Source organism: Alosa sapidissima, chromosome 14, assembly GCF_018492685.1.
Source record: "Alosa sapidissima isolate fAloSap1 chromosome 14, fAloSap1.pri, whole genome shotgun sequence".
Classification (NCBI taxonomy): Eukaryota; Metazoa; Chordata; class Actinopteri; order Clupeiformes; family Clupeidae; genus Alosa; species Alosa sapidissima.
In genome coordinates this window covers 25999625-26014624 of record NC_055970.1, presented here as the reverse complement: position 1 = coordinate 26014624, position 15000 = coordinate 25999625, and the positions used below count along the sequence as shown (strand labels likewise).

Below are 15000 nucleotides of genomic sequence, written 5' to 3'. Positions count from 1 at the left end.
CTTAGTGACACAGATAAGACACAAGGTTCATATCTGCTCCTAATTTTCATGTATGATTTCATTTCCCATATGCCTTATTTGAAACATGACATTATCCATAGAATGTGTATAATATGATTATATTAGTTTCTATTATGACAACTCTAAATGCAGTCCAGACAACAGCTTTAGTAATGTCCACCTTTAGCACAAATCAAACACCCTGGAGCAGTTGGGGCAGCGTGTGGTATTATTGAGAGCCCCTCTGCCAGACAGGGTCTTACACAACATATCCCCCACAGTTAGACGGGGGGAAAATGCACACTCTCACGCTCACACACACACACACACACATGCCTGGTGCGTCACAGCAGGACAACTGTGTGTATGTGTGTGTGTGCTTACTTTAGTGAGTGTGTCTGCTGTGTTATTGATGCACAATGCCAGGCAATAATATTAGCAGGTTCAGCTGAACTTTTGGCTGTATTTGCCCTTTTATCACGCACACACACACACATACACACACACACACACACACACACACAAACACACACACGTGCACGCACACACACGCAAACCAATACAGAACAGAGGGTTCTGAATTGTCTAACTAGCAGAGAAAAACAGCCAAGATCGATTCTGGTTTCTCAGTGATTGTTGTACTCTGCCAAAATAGAGGAAATGGCTAATCCTGACTACCTCCAGCCGGCTGGCATTTCAAATGTCTGTGGGAATCATGTATTTTTGACAATGCGTCCAATTAGTTTGTGGATTTGATTTTGTCTGTATGTTTCCCATTTCCTCCCAAACTCAACGGCCGCTCATTGCTCCCCTTTGCTTTGGCTCTCTTTTCATACGGCCTGCTTGAAGAAGCAGTCCTGCCACCATGGAGATAATGTTCATTCGCTCTTCACTCTTTTTTCTCTTTTATTGTCATGTCCGCCCTGCTTGGAGAGGAAAATAAGGTTTGATTAATTGTAAGGCAAGAGCCCAAGCCCCCCAATTCAAACATTCCTCCTCCTCATCATCCTTTGCCATAGACACTGTCATCCATTACATCGCTGGGCTCAGTTGCTTGTGAAGACCTAAAAAGACCACAAACTTGATTAGCATATAATTGTCTCCATGGGCTAAAGGGATGTTAAGTCACAAAGCTGGGCAGCCATGCAGGGCATGTCCCACGAAACACAGTGACTATCAAGCATCCAAGTTAAAGAAGACTGAACATAGCAACTCTGGAACCTCTGGAAACACAGTGACTATCAAGCATCCAAGTCAAAGAAGACGGAACATAGCAACAAGACTGAACATAGCAACAAGACTGAACATAGCAACAAGACTGAACATAGCAACTCTGGAACCTCTGCGCTACATTATCCTCTTTGATCCATGTTCCTTTCTCTCTCAACTCCCTCAAAAACCTGCTCTACACCCCAATTGCATCAAAGCATGGGACGAACAATCAACAATATTCTGATCCATTTCCAGTACACCAAGACAGGCTAAGAAAACGATATATACTAAAAAGCACTACCCATGAATGATTGGCACAGACGATTGATAGTGTCTGGAACACTTAAGTACCTTCTTCTGCTGGGAACTTCATTCTCAGAGTCTTAGGGCCAAGAAATCGATTTAACGATTTAATCCAATAAAGGAATTTCACAAGCATACAGAGACCAGCAAACACACACACACACACACACACACACACACACACACACACACATGCCTCTGGGTCTATTTTAAGGTCAAAGTTAGTTGATGACTACTGAAGTGCAGAAAATTACTTTAATGTTAAACCGCTAGCTTCTAAGCATTTAGCTTAGCATAAGTCTCCAGAAGGTGACAAGGTGACACAAACCATTAAAGAAATACAGAAAATGCTTATAAACCAAACAAACAAAGACAAACACAACCTAATCTAATAATCTAATATCATCTGCTACCCTAATAACCTTGAATTTCCCCTGGGGATCAATAAAGTATCTATCTATCTATCTATCTATCTATCTATCTATCTAACCTGATAACACAATATGACATACAATACATAAAACTACCATAACGTAACAAAGCAATACCCTGGTTGCTGACTTTCCTTCTCAGCTTCCTGAACTTGATGTGCTAAATAGTCTCAGTTTCTCCTTGTCTATGAGGTCATGACATTGCTGGGCCTTCGGGCTCCCCATACCTCAACCCCATTTAAGAGCAACCTCGCAGTCCTCTCAGGCTACAGAGGTCTTTCTCAGTAGGTCTTTCATCTCTCCTGTGGTTGCTTGGATACTCTAACTCCCTTGCTAATGGGCTGAATAGAGACAAGGATGCCTCATCATTAATTTCCCTCATGCTGAATGAGAACCTGTACAAAAGGCTATTGTGAGGTCCGATGTGAAGACCCACAAAGTCAGAGAGAGTTAGGACAAAAAATGACATAAAACTGTCAGACATTTTTTCTCTTCTCTGTCTGGGGCTTGGGGTGATCAGTTTGGCCTTTGACCATCAGAATATCATTCCTGATGTTGAGATATTTTGCCGTCACCAAGATATTGCTTAATCTTCATGGTAAAAAACACTTAAAAGGAAACTGTGACATGCATGCACATCTATTGCTACCAATGCCTGTGCTGTTTGCTCTAACAATTACAGAACAGAGCTGAGAAGTAAAGAAATCAAATTACTGTTGAACAGAACTGTGAAGGCCTGGAGAGGTTTACTGGAATTGGACCTTTTGAAGCATGTGTGTGTACACACGGATGCCTGTCTGTCTGTCTATATGTCATGTACCATTTTATTTGATACCTCTTCTTGTAGGTCCGGAACCATTCCTCATCTTTGGATATGGGAACGCAATATTTCGCATGGACCTGGATGGGCTGGACCAGAAGCGTGTGGTAGCCAGAGCTGGAACGTTAGTGCACCTGGATTTCCACCTGCCTTCCGGAATGGTGTACTGGGCCAATGGACGAACTGGCATCATCAGCAGAGCTGCCATGGATGGGACAAAGAGACAAGTAAGCTTAGCTAATGTGTTCCCACACGTCTAGTCTGTTCTTAGCGCCCTTCACTTCTATTCAGCTCTCTTCATCATGCATTTACATGTGGGCTGCTTTCCCAATGTCCAAGTATAAAAGGAGAGATTTGTTAATTTTCTGTCTGGGTACAAATTGGGTGCTATAGAAACCAAAACTGTGAGATCTGATACATTACTGAACTAGCATGACAATATATATAATGCAATACTCTGGATGCATGGCTATGTAGACAACTTTTTCACCAATGACTAGGTACAACATGGCATTATAATATTCGGCCAACATGGACAGTATCCCTGTAGAAAATTACACAGTGATATGACAGACAGCTACGGAGCCGGGCGGTGTCATTGCAAGATATTTTTGTATATCGAGAGAACGTGTGCTCATTTTACTAAATTGTGCGCTCATTTTACTATATTGTGGTCTCATTTTACTAGATTATGTGCACAATTTAGTATATTGTGTGCTCATTTTACTACATAGTGCTCTCGTTTTAGTAAATTGTGGTGTCATTTTATTAGATTGTACGCTCAATTTAGTAAATCGTGCACACATTTTACCATATCATGCACCCAATTTACTAAATCATGTGTTCATTTTACTAAATTGTGCTCTTATTTTACAAAAATTAAAATGAGAGTACAATTTAGTAAAATGAGCGGAATATTTAGTGTGAATTATTTAGTAAATTGTGCTCACAGTTAAGTAAAATGTGCACACAATTGACTAAATTGAGACCACTATTTAGTAAAATGAGCACACTATTTAATAAAATGAGCGCACAATTTCTGGATATGCACTAAAACATATCTTGTAATGACCTCTCTAGGGTTCCGTAGTCAGTGACTTACTTTAGGCTTCTTTGCTAAAGAGGCTCTCTTTCCTTGTTTCTTCTGCTTCTCAACTTCAGTGCTGTTATATGGCACATGTGTGTCTCTGCAGCGACCCGGTCCCTGCTCTCACTGACTGTAAATAAGTGGACAACCCCCCTGTGGTATCATCCATGGGGAGGGGGCGGTAATTTCAAAGGTGCTTCCAGGCTACAGTATCCCCAAATATACCCAAATAGACCCAAATATGAGTGTTAGTAGGTGGAAATTGATTGTGGACATATTTTTGCTATGATCACTACCCTACAGCCCATTTCAACAGCCCATTAAACAACTTCAAAAGTTAAGCAAGTTTTTTCAGTCTTGCATTTTTTCCTGTCTGCACCTTTTTGGGGCGTGGCCTACTGGTTAGCGCTTCAGACCTGTTACCGGAGGGTTGCCGGTTCGAACCCCGACCAGTAGGCACGGCCGAAGTGTCCTTGAGCAAGGCACCTAACCCCTCACTGCTCCCCAAGCGCCGCTGTTGTTGCAGGCAGCTCACTGTGCCGGGATTAGTGTGTGCTTCACCTCACTGTGTGCTGAGTGTGTTTCACTAATTCACGGATTGGGATAAATGCAGAGACCAAATTTCCCTCACAGGATCAAAAGAGTATATATACTTATTCACAAAGCGCATTGTGATCATGTAGTTACATCATTCCATAGAAAAACTATTTAATTTGAGCACCTGGAGATGAAGAAAGAGTGTCTATGTGAACACCACCTAAGTCTATTATTTCCCATCTCTCTCCCTCTCCCTCTCTCTCTCTCTCTGTCTCTGTCTGTAGAAGCTTCTTGTTGCAGAGAAAGGCATATCAGGCTTGGCGGTGGACTGGATTCACAATGTTCTCCTGTGGACCAATCAGGAGACTGGAACCATTCACATGGCCAGCCTAGATGGCAAAGACGAGCGGACCCTTCTAAGACAGCTGTCCCTGCCCAGCAGCATAGTTACGGACCCAAATGAGCGGTAAATCTGCCTTTTCGGCCTTTCCTCTAGTCTCAGGCTCGTTACAATGCAGACTCCCCCTCTAGATTCTCTCATTCCACTCCTGAATTCATCTGACTCACTCTCTAGATTCTCTCATTCCACTCTGATTCCTGAGTTCATCTGACTCCCACCTTGTCACATGAGTGTGACTCAGCTAAAACTCGGGGTCATTCTTAAGTCCTGTCTCACAAACACACAGCTCACATCTCTGCTCATGACTACAATATCACCCATTTTTCCCCCTTCAGGCTTAAGTGACTGTGTTGGCGGCCATCTTGTTTTGCCTCCCAGATGCTATAATGCTTGGTGCCTCAGACAGTCACATTCCTTCAGACATGGCTGGCACTTGGGTGCTAGATCTGCTCCAGTGCTCCTCACATACCGGCAGCAGAGAGGGGCCAGACTGGTACTGCCCTCCCAGCCCAATCAAAGGGCCTCTGTGAGCAGCACAAGCCCCTGACACGCCAGCGGCCATTTTGATTCTGTGTCAAAACATTTGCTTTTTACTGACAGCTTAAAACTGATGGCTTGTCTGCAAACTTCACGTCACTCTTCTCTCATATTTTGGAAAACCTGCACCCAGGTTAGAGGTGAAGAATAACTGCAAGAATAACACAATCAGCAGATACTGTTTTTAGTGATCTGCCTGTCTAGACATTTCTTTCAGAAAATACTGAATGGTTCTCTGGAAACAATTGTTGTCCTGTCTCACTGCAGGTGTGAAGACTTCTGTGAATTCTGCAGCACTGAGAATGTTTTCCTCACTTCCTCCAGATTTATATTTTGGCTGTCAGATGGAGTGACACCAAGCATCCAGCGCACGGACGCGAACGGGGAGACGGGCACAACGGTTCTGAAGATCCCAGACCGACTGGAGACGCTGAGCATAGATTACTCGGACCGAAGGCTGTTCTGGATCCAGCAGGGCTTAGAGAACCACAGGGCCATCGGGTCATGTGACTACAATGGAAATGTCATCAATGTCTTCAACCAGGCCTTACAGTGAGTAACTAAAAACTGTCAGTACATTTGCAGTCCATGTTCAGTTCAGTTATCCACTAGATGGATGGATGGATGGATGGATGGATGGGAGGACAGATAAATTAATCATGAATTAATTCATGTATCAATGAAAAGGTGAATGAATGAATGCGCAAATTAACTTTCACTCAGTTTGCCTCTTCCAAGTCACAGATTGTATGTCACTATTGTGTTTCACTGTACAGTGGACAGCAGACGAGTTTTAATGCTATTGAAAGAAGACCTTGCCTGTTTTTGTTTTGACTCTGTAGATCGAAGACTCTCAGGATGTCTGTGTTCCTGGACTATGTGTACATCACAGAATCAACATCACAACATATCATAAGACTGGACAAGTACACAGGGGGTGCTCCAGAGACAGTTAACTCCAAACACCTGTTGCACCCCCCTGGAGATATCCGAGTGGTACATCCCCTCCAACAACCAGTGGTGGAGAATAAGGTTTACCCCTCTCCAGGTCAGTGGTCTGTCTCCTGCTGATAGAATCAGCTCATTGTTCCCTCCATGCACTTGCAGGCAGCATATCAAAATGTTATGAAGATAACAAAAAGCAGTTCATCACATCAGATTGCCACAAACAATGTCTTTCACTCAGTGCCCATTCTTCCTTTTCATCTCTCCATCTATCCTGATTCCTCATTACAGCATTGAACATTTTTTTTAACACATCTCTATGTCCAGATCAGTTTCATTTTAATTGTTCAATGCCAGGAGAGTCACCAATGCCCATGATTTAGCCTATTTTTTTTTTTATTCTTTTTGTGTGTGTTTTATAAATTGCTTTGTGAATTGTCTGCTACATTTTATTATTATTTGTTAGCCTATAGCCTAATTATTTAAAATAAGTGTGCTGGGTTACGGGTATGCTGGCAAGTCATGCTATGTCCAGCACCTGGATTTTTTTTGTTTTACTGTTTATTAGGCCTATTTGTTAATTTGTTAATGTTCATGTGTGTCTGTGCTAGGTTTGGGTACGCTGGGGTACATTTTTTTACTGTTTATTAGGCCTATTTGTTAATTTGTTAATGTTCGTGTCTGTCTGTGCTAGGTTTGGGTACGCTGGGGTGCATTTTTTTTGTTTTACTGTTTATTAGGCCTATTTGTTAATTTGTTAATGTTCGTGTGTGTCTGTGCTAGGCTTGGGTACGCTGGGGTACATTTTTTTACTGTTTATTAGGCCTATTTGTTAATTTGTTAATGTTCGTGTCTGTCTGTGCTAGGTTTGGGTACGCTGGGGTACATTTTTTTTGTTTTACTGTTTATTAGGCCTATTTGTTAATTTGTTAATGTTCGTGTGTGTCTGTGCTAGGCTTGGGTACGCTGGGGAGTCACGCCGCTCCGTCCAGCTCCTAATGGTTTTAGTTTGATTCTCTTAGTTTGGAAACTCAGGGCACAACGGTTGATGATTATTCCGGAATTTGGCATTATGCTGTGATGTTAGGTAGAGTTCAATTCTCAGCCGTTGGTTGTGCAGTAATGTTGAGGTGTAGTTTGGTTATTGTGTGTGTTGGTGCTGTGTCCAGGGTGTGATGAGCGTGCAGGGAGCTGTGTGAGGGTGTGCTCTGGCCACGGGCACACGGGACAGTGCCAGTGCAGAGATGGCTTCGCCCTCAGTAAACATGGCAACATCTGCGAAGGTATGTGCATCTCACCATTTTGCCCTCAGTAAACAGGGCAACCTCATGTGAATGTCTGTGTATCTTAACCATTTCGCCCTTGGCAACTTCTGTGAAGGTATGCGTCTTTCCATTTTGCCCTCAGTAAACATGGCAACTTCTGTAAAGTTATACGCTTATATGTCCTTCCATTTCTCCCTAATTACCTTTAACATCTGTTAAATAGCCTAATTATGTGGACTTTTTGGATTCAAGGCTACACAGAAAAATATGCAAAAATATATATTCCAAATAAAACTTTTTACAATTTGCAGTTATTTACAACTGCTTACACACAATGTCAAAGCTCTTTTTAAATTGTAATTGTATTTAACCAAGCTTGTCTGGCCCAAATCTGGGCACAGCTATGTACCAGCTGGCTACACTCAACGCCACATCTACATCCAAACTGGGTTTGAGGCTGCACACTGCACAGATGCCCAACTGAAAAACATGTCCATGAAAAAAATAATTTTGGGCCAAGCGCACAATGTTTGGGTGGGCCTAGCCCACCCTTGCCCCTGCCTAGAGATGGCTCTGTTACCAACACCACTCCCACTCATGTCATATTGCGTAAATGTTATTCATGAGTAAAAGGGTTTCTATGACAGAGAGAGTGATGCTTTATGAAGGGGAGATGTTGTGTGAGTTGTAGGTGGTAATCTGGTCAGGAGAGGAAATATGTTTTTCATTTTGATGGTTATGTGGTATGTCTTGGTCTACAGTAAGTAGATGTAGGTTATGTACTTGGTAGGCTAATACATCAATCATCTTTGTGTGTGTGTGTGTGTGTGTGTGTGTGTGTGTGTGTGTGTGTCATGGAAAAACTGCAAGTAGAGTTCTTCAGGCTCTTGCTCTTGGTCTTATTATGAAGCATAAAACCTTGTTGTGATTGTGATCTGGCTGATACTAGTGACCCGATTCTCATTATTATAATGTGTGTGTGTGTGTGTGTGTGTGTGTGTGTGTCAGAGGCGTGCAGAGACCTTTGAAGGGGCAGGGGCTCAAATTTAAAAAAAAGGGCACATGGAACAAAATTTTCAGAAAACGTGTTAACTTTATTTAAAACTTAATTTTGATTACAACCCAATAGAGAATACAGTCTCCTTGGTTCTGAAAATTCAATAGGAGTGCATGTACTGTAGGCCTACTGTAACCAGGGCACAGATAGGTCTTTTCAGTTTTCATTAGGCTATTGTCTACACAGAGATCATAGGCTATAAGGCTACATCTTATTGATTAAATTCAAAGCTAATTTTAATAGCCTTGAAATCTAGACGCACCCTAGCGGCAGCAAATATGTTATTGCCTAGTCTGGCTTGTCAGGCTATAATTTTAATGTTTATCACAGTGAACTACCACCATTAGCAAGCTGGTGTCTTGCAGATTCACGTGCTGTGCGTGTGGCCACTGAGTGAAATGACGCGTAATGTAGCCTACTGTAAACAGAGAACGTGTGGAGTTGAGTTAGTTAAATAACAGTAGCCTATGTCGTCGGCTTATGACGATTTAGAAAAGGTTTGCATACTCTGTTTTATGAACTAGGTCTACTAACCTAAGCTACTATAACATAGTAACCTAAACAGAATATGTTATGAACGTTCAGCCTTAGATTTTCGAAGCTGCCAGGTTATTGAAATGGATGGACCATGACATGGTTAAAATGGGTTTGACAGCCTACTTCATTAAACATGAAACAACTTTAAACATTTTATTATCTATCTCTAAGCTGAATACTATTGCATGTTCAGATAGGCTAACTGCCAAGTGACCTTACCATGCTCCCAAACGTCTCCTGCAGCACTGTGCCTGCGTGCACCTTCTGAGAGTTCACTGAATGTATGACGTCACGGATTGGTGGTCTTAAGGCATTTCAATTAACACAGAAAATTGTTATTTTTGTACATTTCTAATTTCACAAACTATTAATGAGACATTTTAGCGAATATTCACGTTGGAACTAGCGGAAGTATTACAAATTTTAAAAAGTAAAAAACGGGTCTTGTCAAGAGGGCACTTGGACATCAAAGGGGCAAAAGGGCAAGTACTAGAGCCCCTGTAGCCCCCCTTCTCTGCACGTGCCTGGTGTGTGTGTGTGTGTGTGTGTGTGTGTGTTGTGATAACGATCTGGCGGACAGTGACCTGTTTCTCATGATAAAAGTGGTAAAAAGTATTTTCAGGACACACAAATAATATTTGGAATAGCTAAAGCACTAATGTATGGCACACACTGCATTTACCATTTTCAATAACCCATTTTCAGGATTTATTGAAAATACTCATGAGTATCTATATGTGTGTGTGTGTGTTTCAGATGTAAATGAGTGCGCCCTCTGGAACCACGGATGCTCCCTAGGCTGTGAGAACGTTCCAGGCTCCTACTTCTGCACCTGTCCCCATGGATACCTCCTGCTACCCGACCTGAAGACTTGTCACGGTGAGGCCTCTGAAGTCACGACACTGTCCTTTAGGTTCAAGGTCACACTACCTCAGTGGAGATATTTCCACCATTAGAACAGGTGGGAACTTGGCTTCAGTACTGAGTGGATGATAGCGCCACTGCCACTGAGTAATGTACTGTACAGAACAGACTGGAGTCGGATGAACAAGTCTCGTAAGATCATTTGATCGAGTGAGTTGTGAAGTGGTTGCACAACTTTGCCGAATGTTTAATCTCTAACCAAAACAAGTGCTTTACTCTTCTCAGACTCAACAACAAAAAAAACAAGTAGACCGAGACAAATACTATCTCTCTCTCTTTTCTCTATCTATCTATCTATCTATCTATCTATCTATTTATTTTTGTATTATTTGCTTATAGCTACAATACGATATGAAACATCTTCTCTCACTGAGATTAATGTATTTTATGTATGGTCCCTAACACAAATAAATCAAATCAATCAATCAATCAATCTCTCTTCCTCTCTCTCTCTCTAACTCTTTCGGTCTCACTCTGTCTTACACAAACAAACACCTACACACGGGGCTGATCTGTGTCCATAAGGTGTCTGGGGAAAGGGCATGTCTGAGCTGGTTTAGAGGTCCACAACTCTGACCCTGCGTCCAGTCCTACAAGGTCAGACCTGGTCCAAGCAGATTAAGAGCAAAGGGTGGACATGGATGTACAGGATTGGCATGGGCACGATTGCAAATAAAAATAAAGATCTGCACACTGTTAGACCCTCCCATACACTTTATCCTGTAACAATACACAGTCATTATGTGTCTTTATATTCTTGTCTTGCCTTGTGATATGATTTTACCATGCCTGACGAAGATCTTTTAAGATTGAAACACTGCGGAATAAAGTGTATGGGATTGTCTAACACTGTGCAGATATTTCGTTTGATTTTCATCTTCAGTTCAGTTTTGAGTGAGCACCAGAAAAATAAAAATGTGGATGTGCGTGCCCATAGTTCGAATTACAGGGGGTACTGGGGGGTACTATACCCACCAATGAAGACCCAGTACCCCCCAAAGAGACAGAAATATCAGTTTTGGGAGGGTCAGATATTTTTTCTGATATTGTGAAAAAATATCATTACAGTTGGCTACAATACAAGTCAACTCCTATATTTTCACCAGAGAAAATTTAATGTAAAGCGATTTCAGACACCCCTATTGTGGACCTTACCATTTTTAACCACCGTGGCGCTAGAAGCAACAGAGATAGAGAACAACTTCAACTTCTCAAGCAAGTGTCAACGTTAGGTAGATTCCTTCAGTAGCTTAAATTCGGTTTGCTGCTGACATGCATGGGTAAATATAAGTTGCTAGCAGACGTCTAGCTTGTTGAAAATGGGCTATTTTACAACCTTCATGTATTAACGTGTTTTGTTCTTTCATAGCTCATGTCACGTCTTCATACATTTAATTACCGGCTACTTACCTGCTACTTACCCACTGAGGCTAGTAAAGTGGACCTTGGTTAGATACCAAGGTTAGTTAGCAAGATAATTCTCTATTTAAATCATTTATTATTATTATTATTTTACATTGTGGTGAGGTAAAATCTATTGTCATTTCCAAGGAGATGAATTCCAGTCCATAGCCTAGGTGTCCATTCTCGTTTAATCTTGAATAAATTATTGTGCCCTTTTGAAATTAGTTTGGCACAGATCCTGTGTTGTTTTTATATTAAGCACAAGAGGGTCTGATGTAGCTACTGTAAGCCTACATAACATCAGTGATACCTGTGGAAACATAAAAAGAGCCAAGTAGCCTAGGCTAAATAGTACAGCTATTATTTCATATTTTTAGTTCAATAAATGTAGTTTCATCTGAACCCTGATACTATCTTAATGAAACTAGGATTTTATTTTATTCACAGAGACACTATGAGGGAAAGGAAAGTGTATGTGTATATGTGATTAATTTGTACAGTAGGATACTGTAGTGTTAATGACACCCAGCTTGTTCTGGTTATTGGATTCTTGTAGGTTACCGCTCTGTAGGCTAGTTTTTCTATGACAGTATGTTTTTTAATAGTATGGTCCTTAATCACATTAAAGATCGCTCAGGTTTCACATATCTCTAAGCAATTGTGTTGATTTGACACTGATTACCATAGACTATAACGGAAAGTTGGTTTCTGTTTATATGAGAGGGTTAGGGTCTTACCTCCAGGTGTTATGAAATCTAAAAATAAATTAATCAATATTTCATGAAATAGGCAATAGGCTTGTAAAGGTATTACTTTTACTAGTAATTAGAATGGTATTTCAGTGCACTTAACTTCTAACTTTTGAGAGTTTATCAAGACAGTTCTCTTTTGGATATACAGTATAATAACAATGAGATATTCTGTAGACTACTGATTATCAGTTTGTCGCATGTTTAGACCTTGTATGTGTGTTGCGCAACACATGTTGCACTTGGCGATCACAATGGGGATTGATATGGTAGTGGACCATGATGGTCATAGAAGAAGTGAAGGAGCAGTACCCCACAATTATGGTGGGGTAATTCGCACTCTGTGCGTGCCCTTTTGTTCCATGATTAGAAAAAAGACCAAAGGCTGGGTATGTACAGAGAGAAGGACAAAGATAGAAAGAGAGGTGGCTAAACTCTAGAGCAGTAACACAATGAGAGTGGAATAATTAGAGAGATGAGGAAGAGAGTGAGAGAAAGAGAGAGAAAGAGAGAGAGAGAAAGAGAGAGAGAGAGAGGAAGAGAGTGAGAGACAGAGAGAGAGACAGATGAGGAAGAGAGTGAGAGAAAGACGATGCTGGTGTGACGATGCTGGTGATGATGATGCAGAAGATGCTGGTCAGAGCAGAGCTTTGTCTTCTCCTCTAAGTGCTATTTGGAGGAGACATCTTCTCTTCACAAGTCTTACTATGTCCGACTTGCATTCAGTTTGAATCCTCTCCTTTCACATCAACTGCACAGCCACAGACCTCCATCTTCTCCATTCAGACCTATCTTGATAGGCACGGGGGTGTTGCATCTTTTCCTCTTCCAGTTCACACAGGACACATACTCATATGCACGCATGCGCACTGCATGCACACACACACACACACACACACACAGCTCACCTGCCTTTCTCTCTCTCTCTCTCTCTCTCTCTCTTGTCTTGCATTCCTCTTCCGCATATAGGATTATGGCAGTGACATCCGTTAGGGTTTTGACCCAGCTCAGGGTAAGAAGCTTGCTCATGCTCACCTGCTGACTTTGTCCACACTGCACAACCCCCCCCCCCCCCCCCCATCCCACCCCACGCCACCCCACGCCTCCGCAGGCACAATAGGTAGAGCAAACTGGAACCGAACATAAAGAGCAAACCTGGGGATTTCCACTAAAGCCTTTTCTGGGCTGGCACAATCAGCTCTCCATTTAACTTGTGTCTTTTTTAAAACACTCACAACATCATGATGTCTTAAAGGAACATGCCAACTTTGCCATCTAGTTGGATAAGAGGATACATAACCTTCTCTTCTTTGTGTGTGCTATAACCCATTTTGACACCGTTTGAAGCCTAGCTTCGCATAATTTCCTGGAAGTGGTTTGTTCCAGTTAGCCTATAGCTCCCTTTTAATGTTCATTTAGCATTGCACAGTCAAAATGTAGAAAATGAAGGGACTGCACTCAAGGGCTGTATGATATCAAAAATGTAATCAAAGTGCTGAAAGGCCATGAAACAAAAGGTAACAAACATTTCGGGCCTCATTAGTCTTCTCAGTTTAAAAAACGTCACCAGGCTGCTGAGGCCTCTTAGGTTCCTGCACCAATCACCCAAAGAACGTAAGTGAACACTAAGTCAGTGTGCGTAGTCCATAGTCCAGGTGGACATATACAAATACAATACCCCAAAAGATACCCAACATCAATAATGTCATAAACATTATATAGACATTGTCAATAGCAAATGTTATAGGCTAAAATGCAAAAATACAGGTCAGAATTATCTTTGTCTTTATCCTAATCGATAGTTCTTCATCATGTCATTGGTGAATTCTATAATCACAAAAAGCAAGTTAAGACAAATTCATCATTCGTACCCCTAGGCTGAAGAGTTTTAAGGGTGAAGATCCAAAAACATTCCATTTGTAAAGGTTTTCTTTCTGTGCCCCCCCCCCCCCCCCCCTATGTGCAGGTTTGATGTTTGATATGCTCAATAACTGTTAAAGTAAGGGAGGATTTAGCATTGCTAACAGATTTGACATATTTGGATAACGCAGCTAATATAATACAGCCCTGGATAATTGGGCTGTGTGTTTGTGTACAAGATGTCATAATCAGAAACAGTCAAAACCTCATACTGCACATAACAGAGAGCTAGAGAAACAGCAGAAATGGGGTGTTTGGTCTCACAAGAATTCATCAGCATTATTACATTGATCAATACATCAGCATTATTACATTGATCAATACATCAGCATTATTACATTGATCAATACATGGTTTTAAGACTGTGCTCCACTGCTTCCCATATAATACTGGACAACACCTTGGACTGGCACCACCCCCATTCCCCAATCCCGACTATGCACTTAGTTACAAAGTTATGGCTTTATTAACTGTGCCATATTATTGTCAGTGAAAGGGGAGAGACACATGTGTTTTTAGTCCACAGAGTGGAAAATGTTTGAGCACATGTACTGGGTCTTATCTAACTCACACAGATTTAGCAAAGAGCCGTAAACTGCCATGAACAACCATGTTCGTGTTTTGGAGTTAGCGTTTGTTTTGAGGATGAGAAGTTCAGTCAAGGGTAAGCCGCCCCAAGTGGTGTGCAATGGCTGATAAAATAGACGGGAGATTCCAGGTTTCCACCTTCGGTGCCACTCTTTAAATAGATCACTGGCCAGGTCAACTTGTCAAGAAATGTCTCTTCCCACACACATTTGTTACTCGTGTGGAAAAAAAAATAGCCTGACAATTGTCCATGTGTGAGTTGGGGAAAACACAACAGCAGGAAA

General features: G+C 41.6%; 1 protein-coding gene across 1 annotated transcript in view; it reads left to right on the top strand.

The window, feature by feature from the left end:
* egf (epidermal growth factor) overlaps positions 1-15000 on the top strand; it is a 34493-nt gene that overhangs the window by 1710 nt on the left and 17783 nt on the right. Inside the window, exons 2-7 of the mRNA XM_042061971.1 lie at positions 2794-2993; positions 4675-4856; positions 5652-5879; positions 6170-6375; positions 7442-7555; positions 9888-10010. Coding sequence (XP_041917905.1) covers positions 2794-2993; positions 4675-4856; positions 5652-5879; positions 6170-6375; positions 7442-7555; positions 9888-10010 — 1053 coding nt within the window. The remainder of the gene's footprint in view (positions 1-2793; positions 2994-4674; positions 4857-5651; positions 5880-6169; positions 6376-7441; positions 7556-9887; positions 10011-15000) is intronic.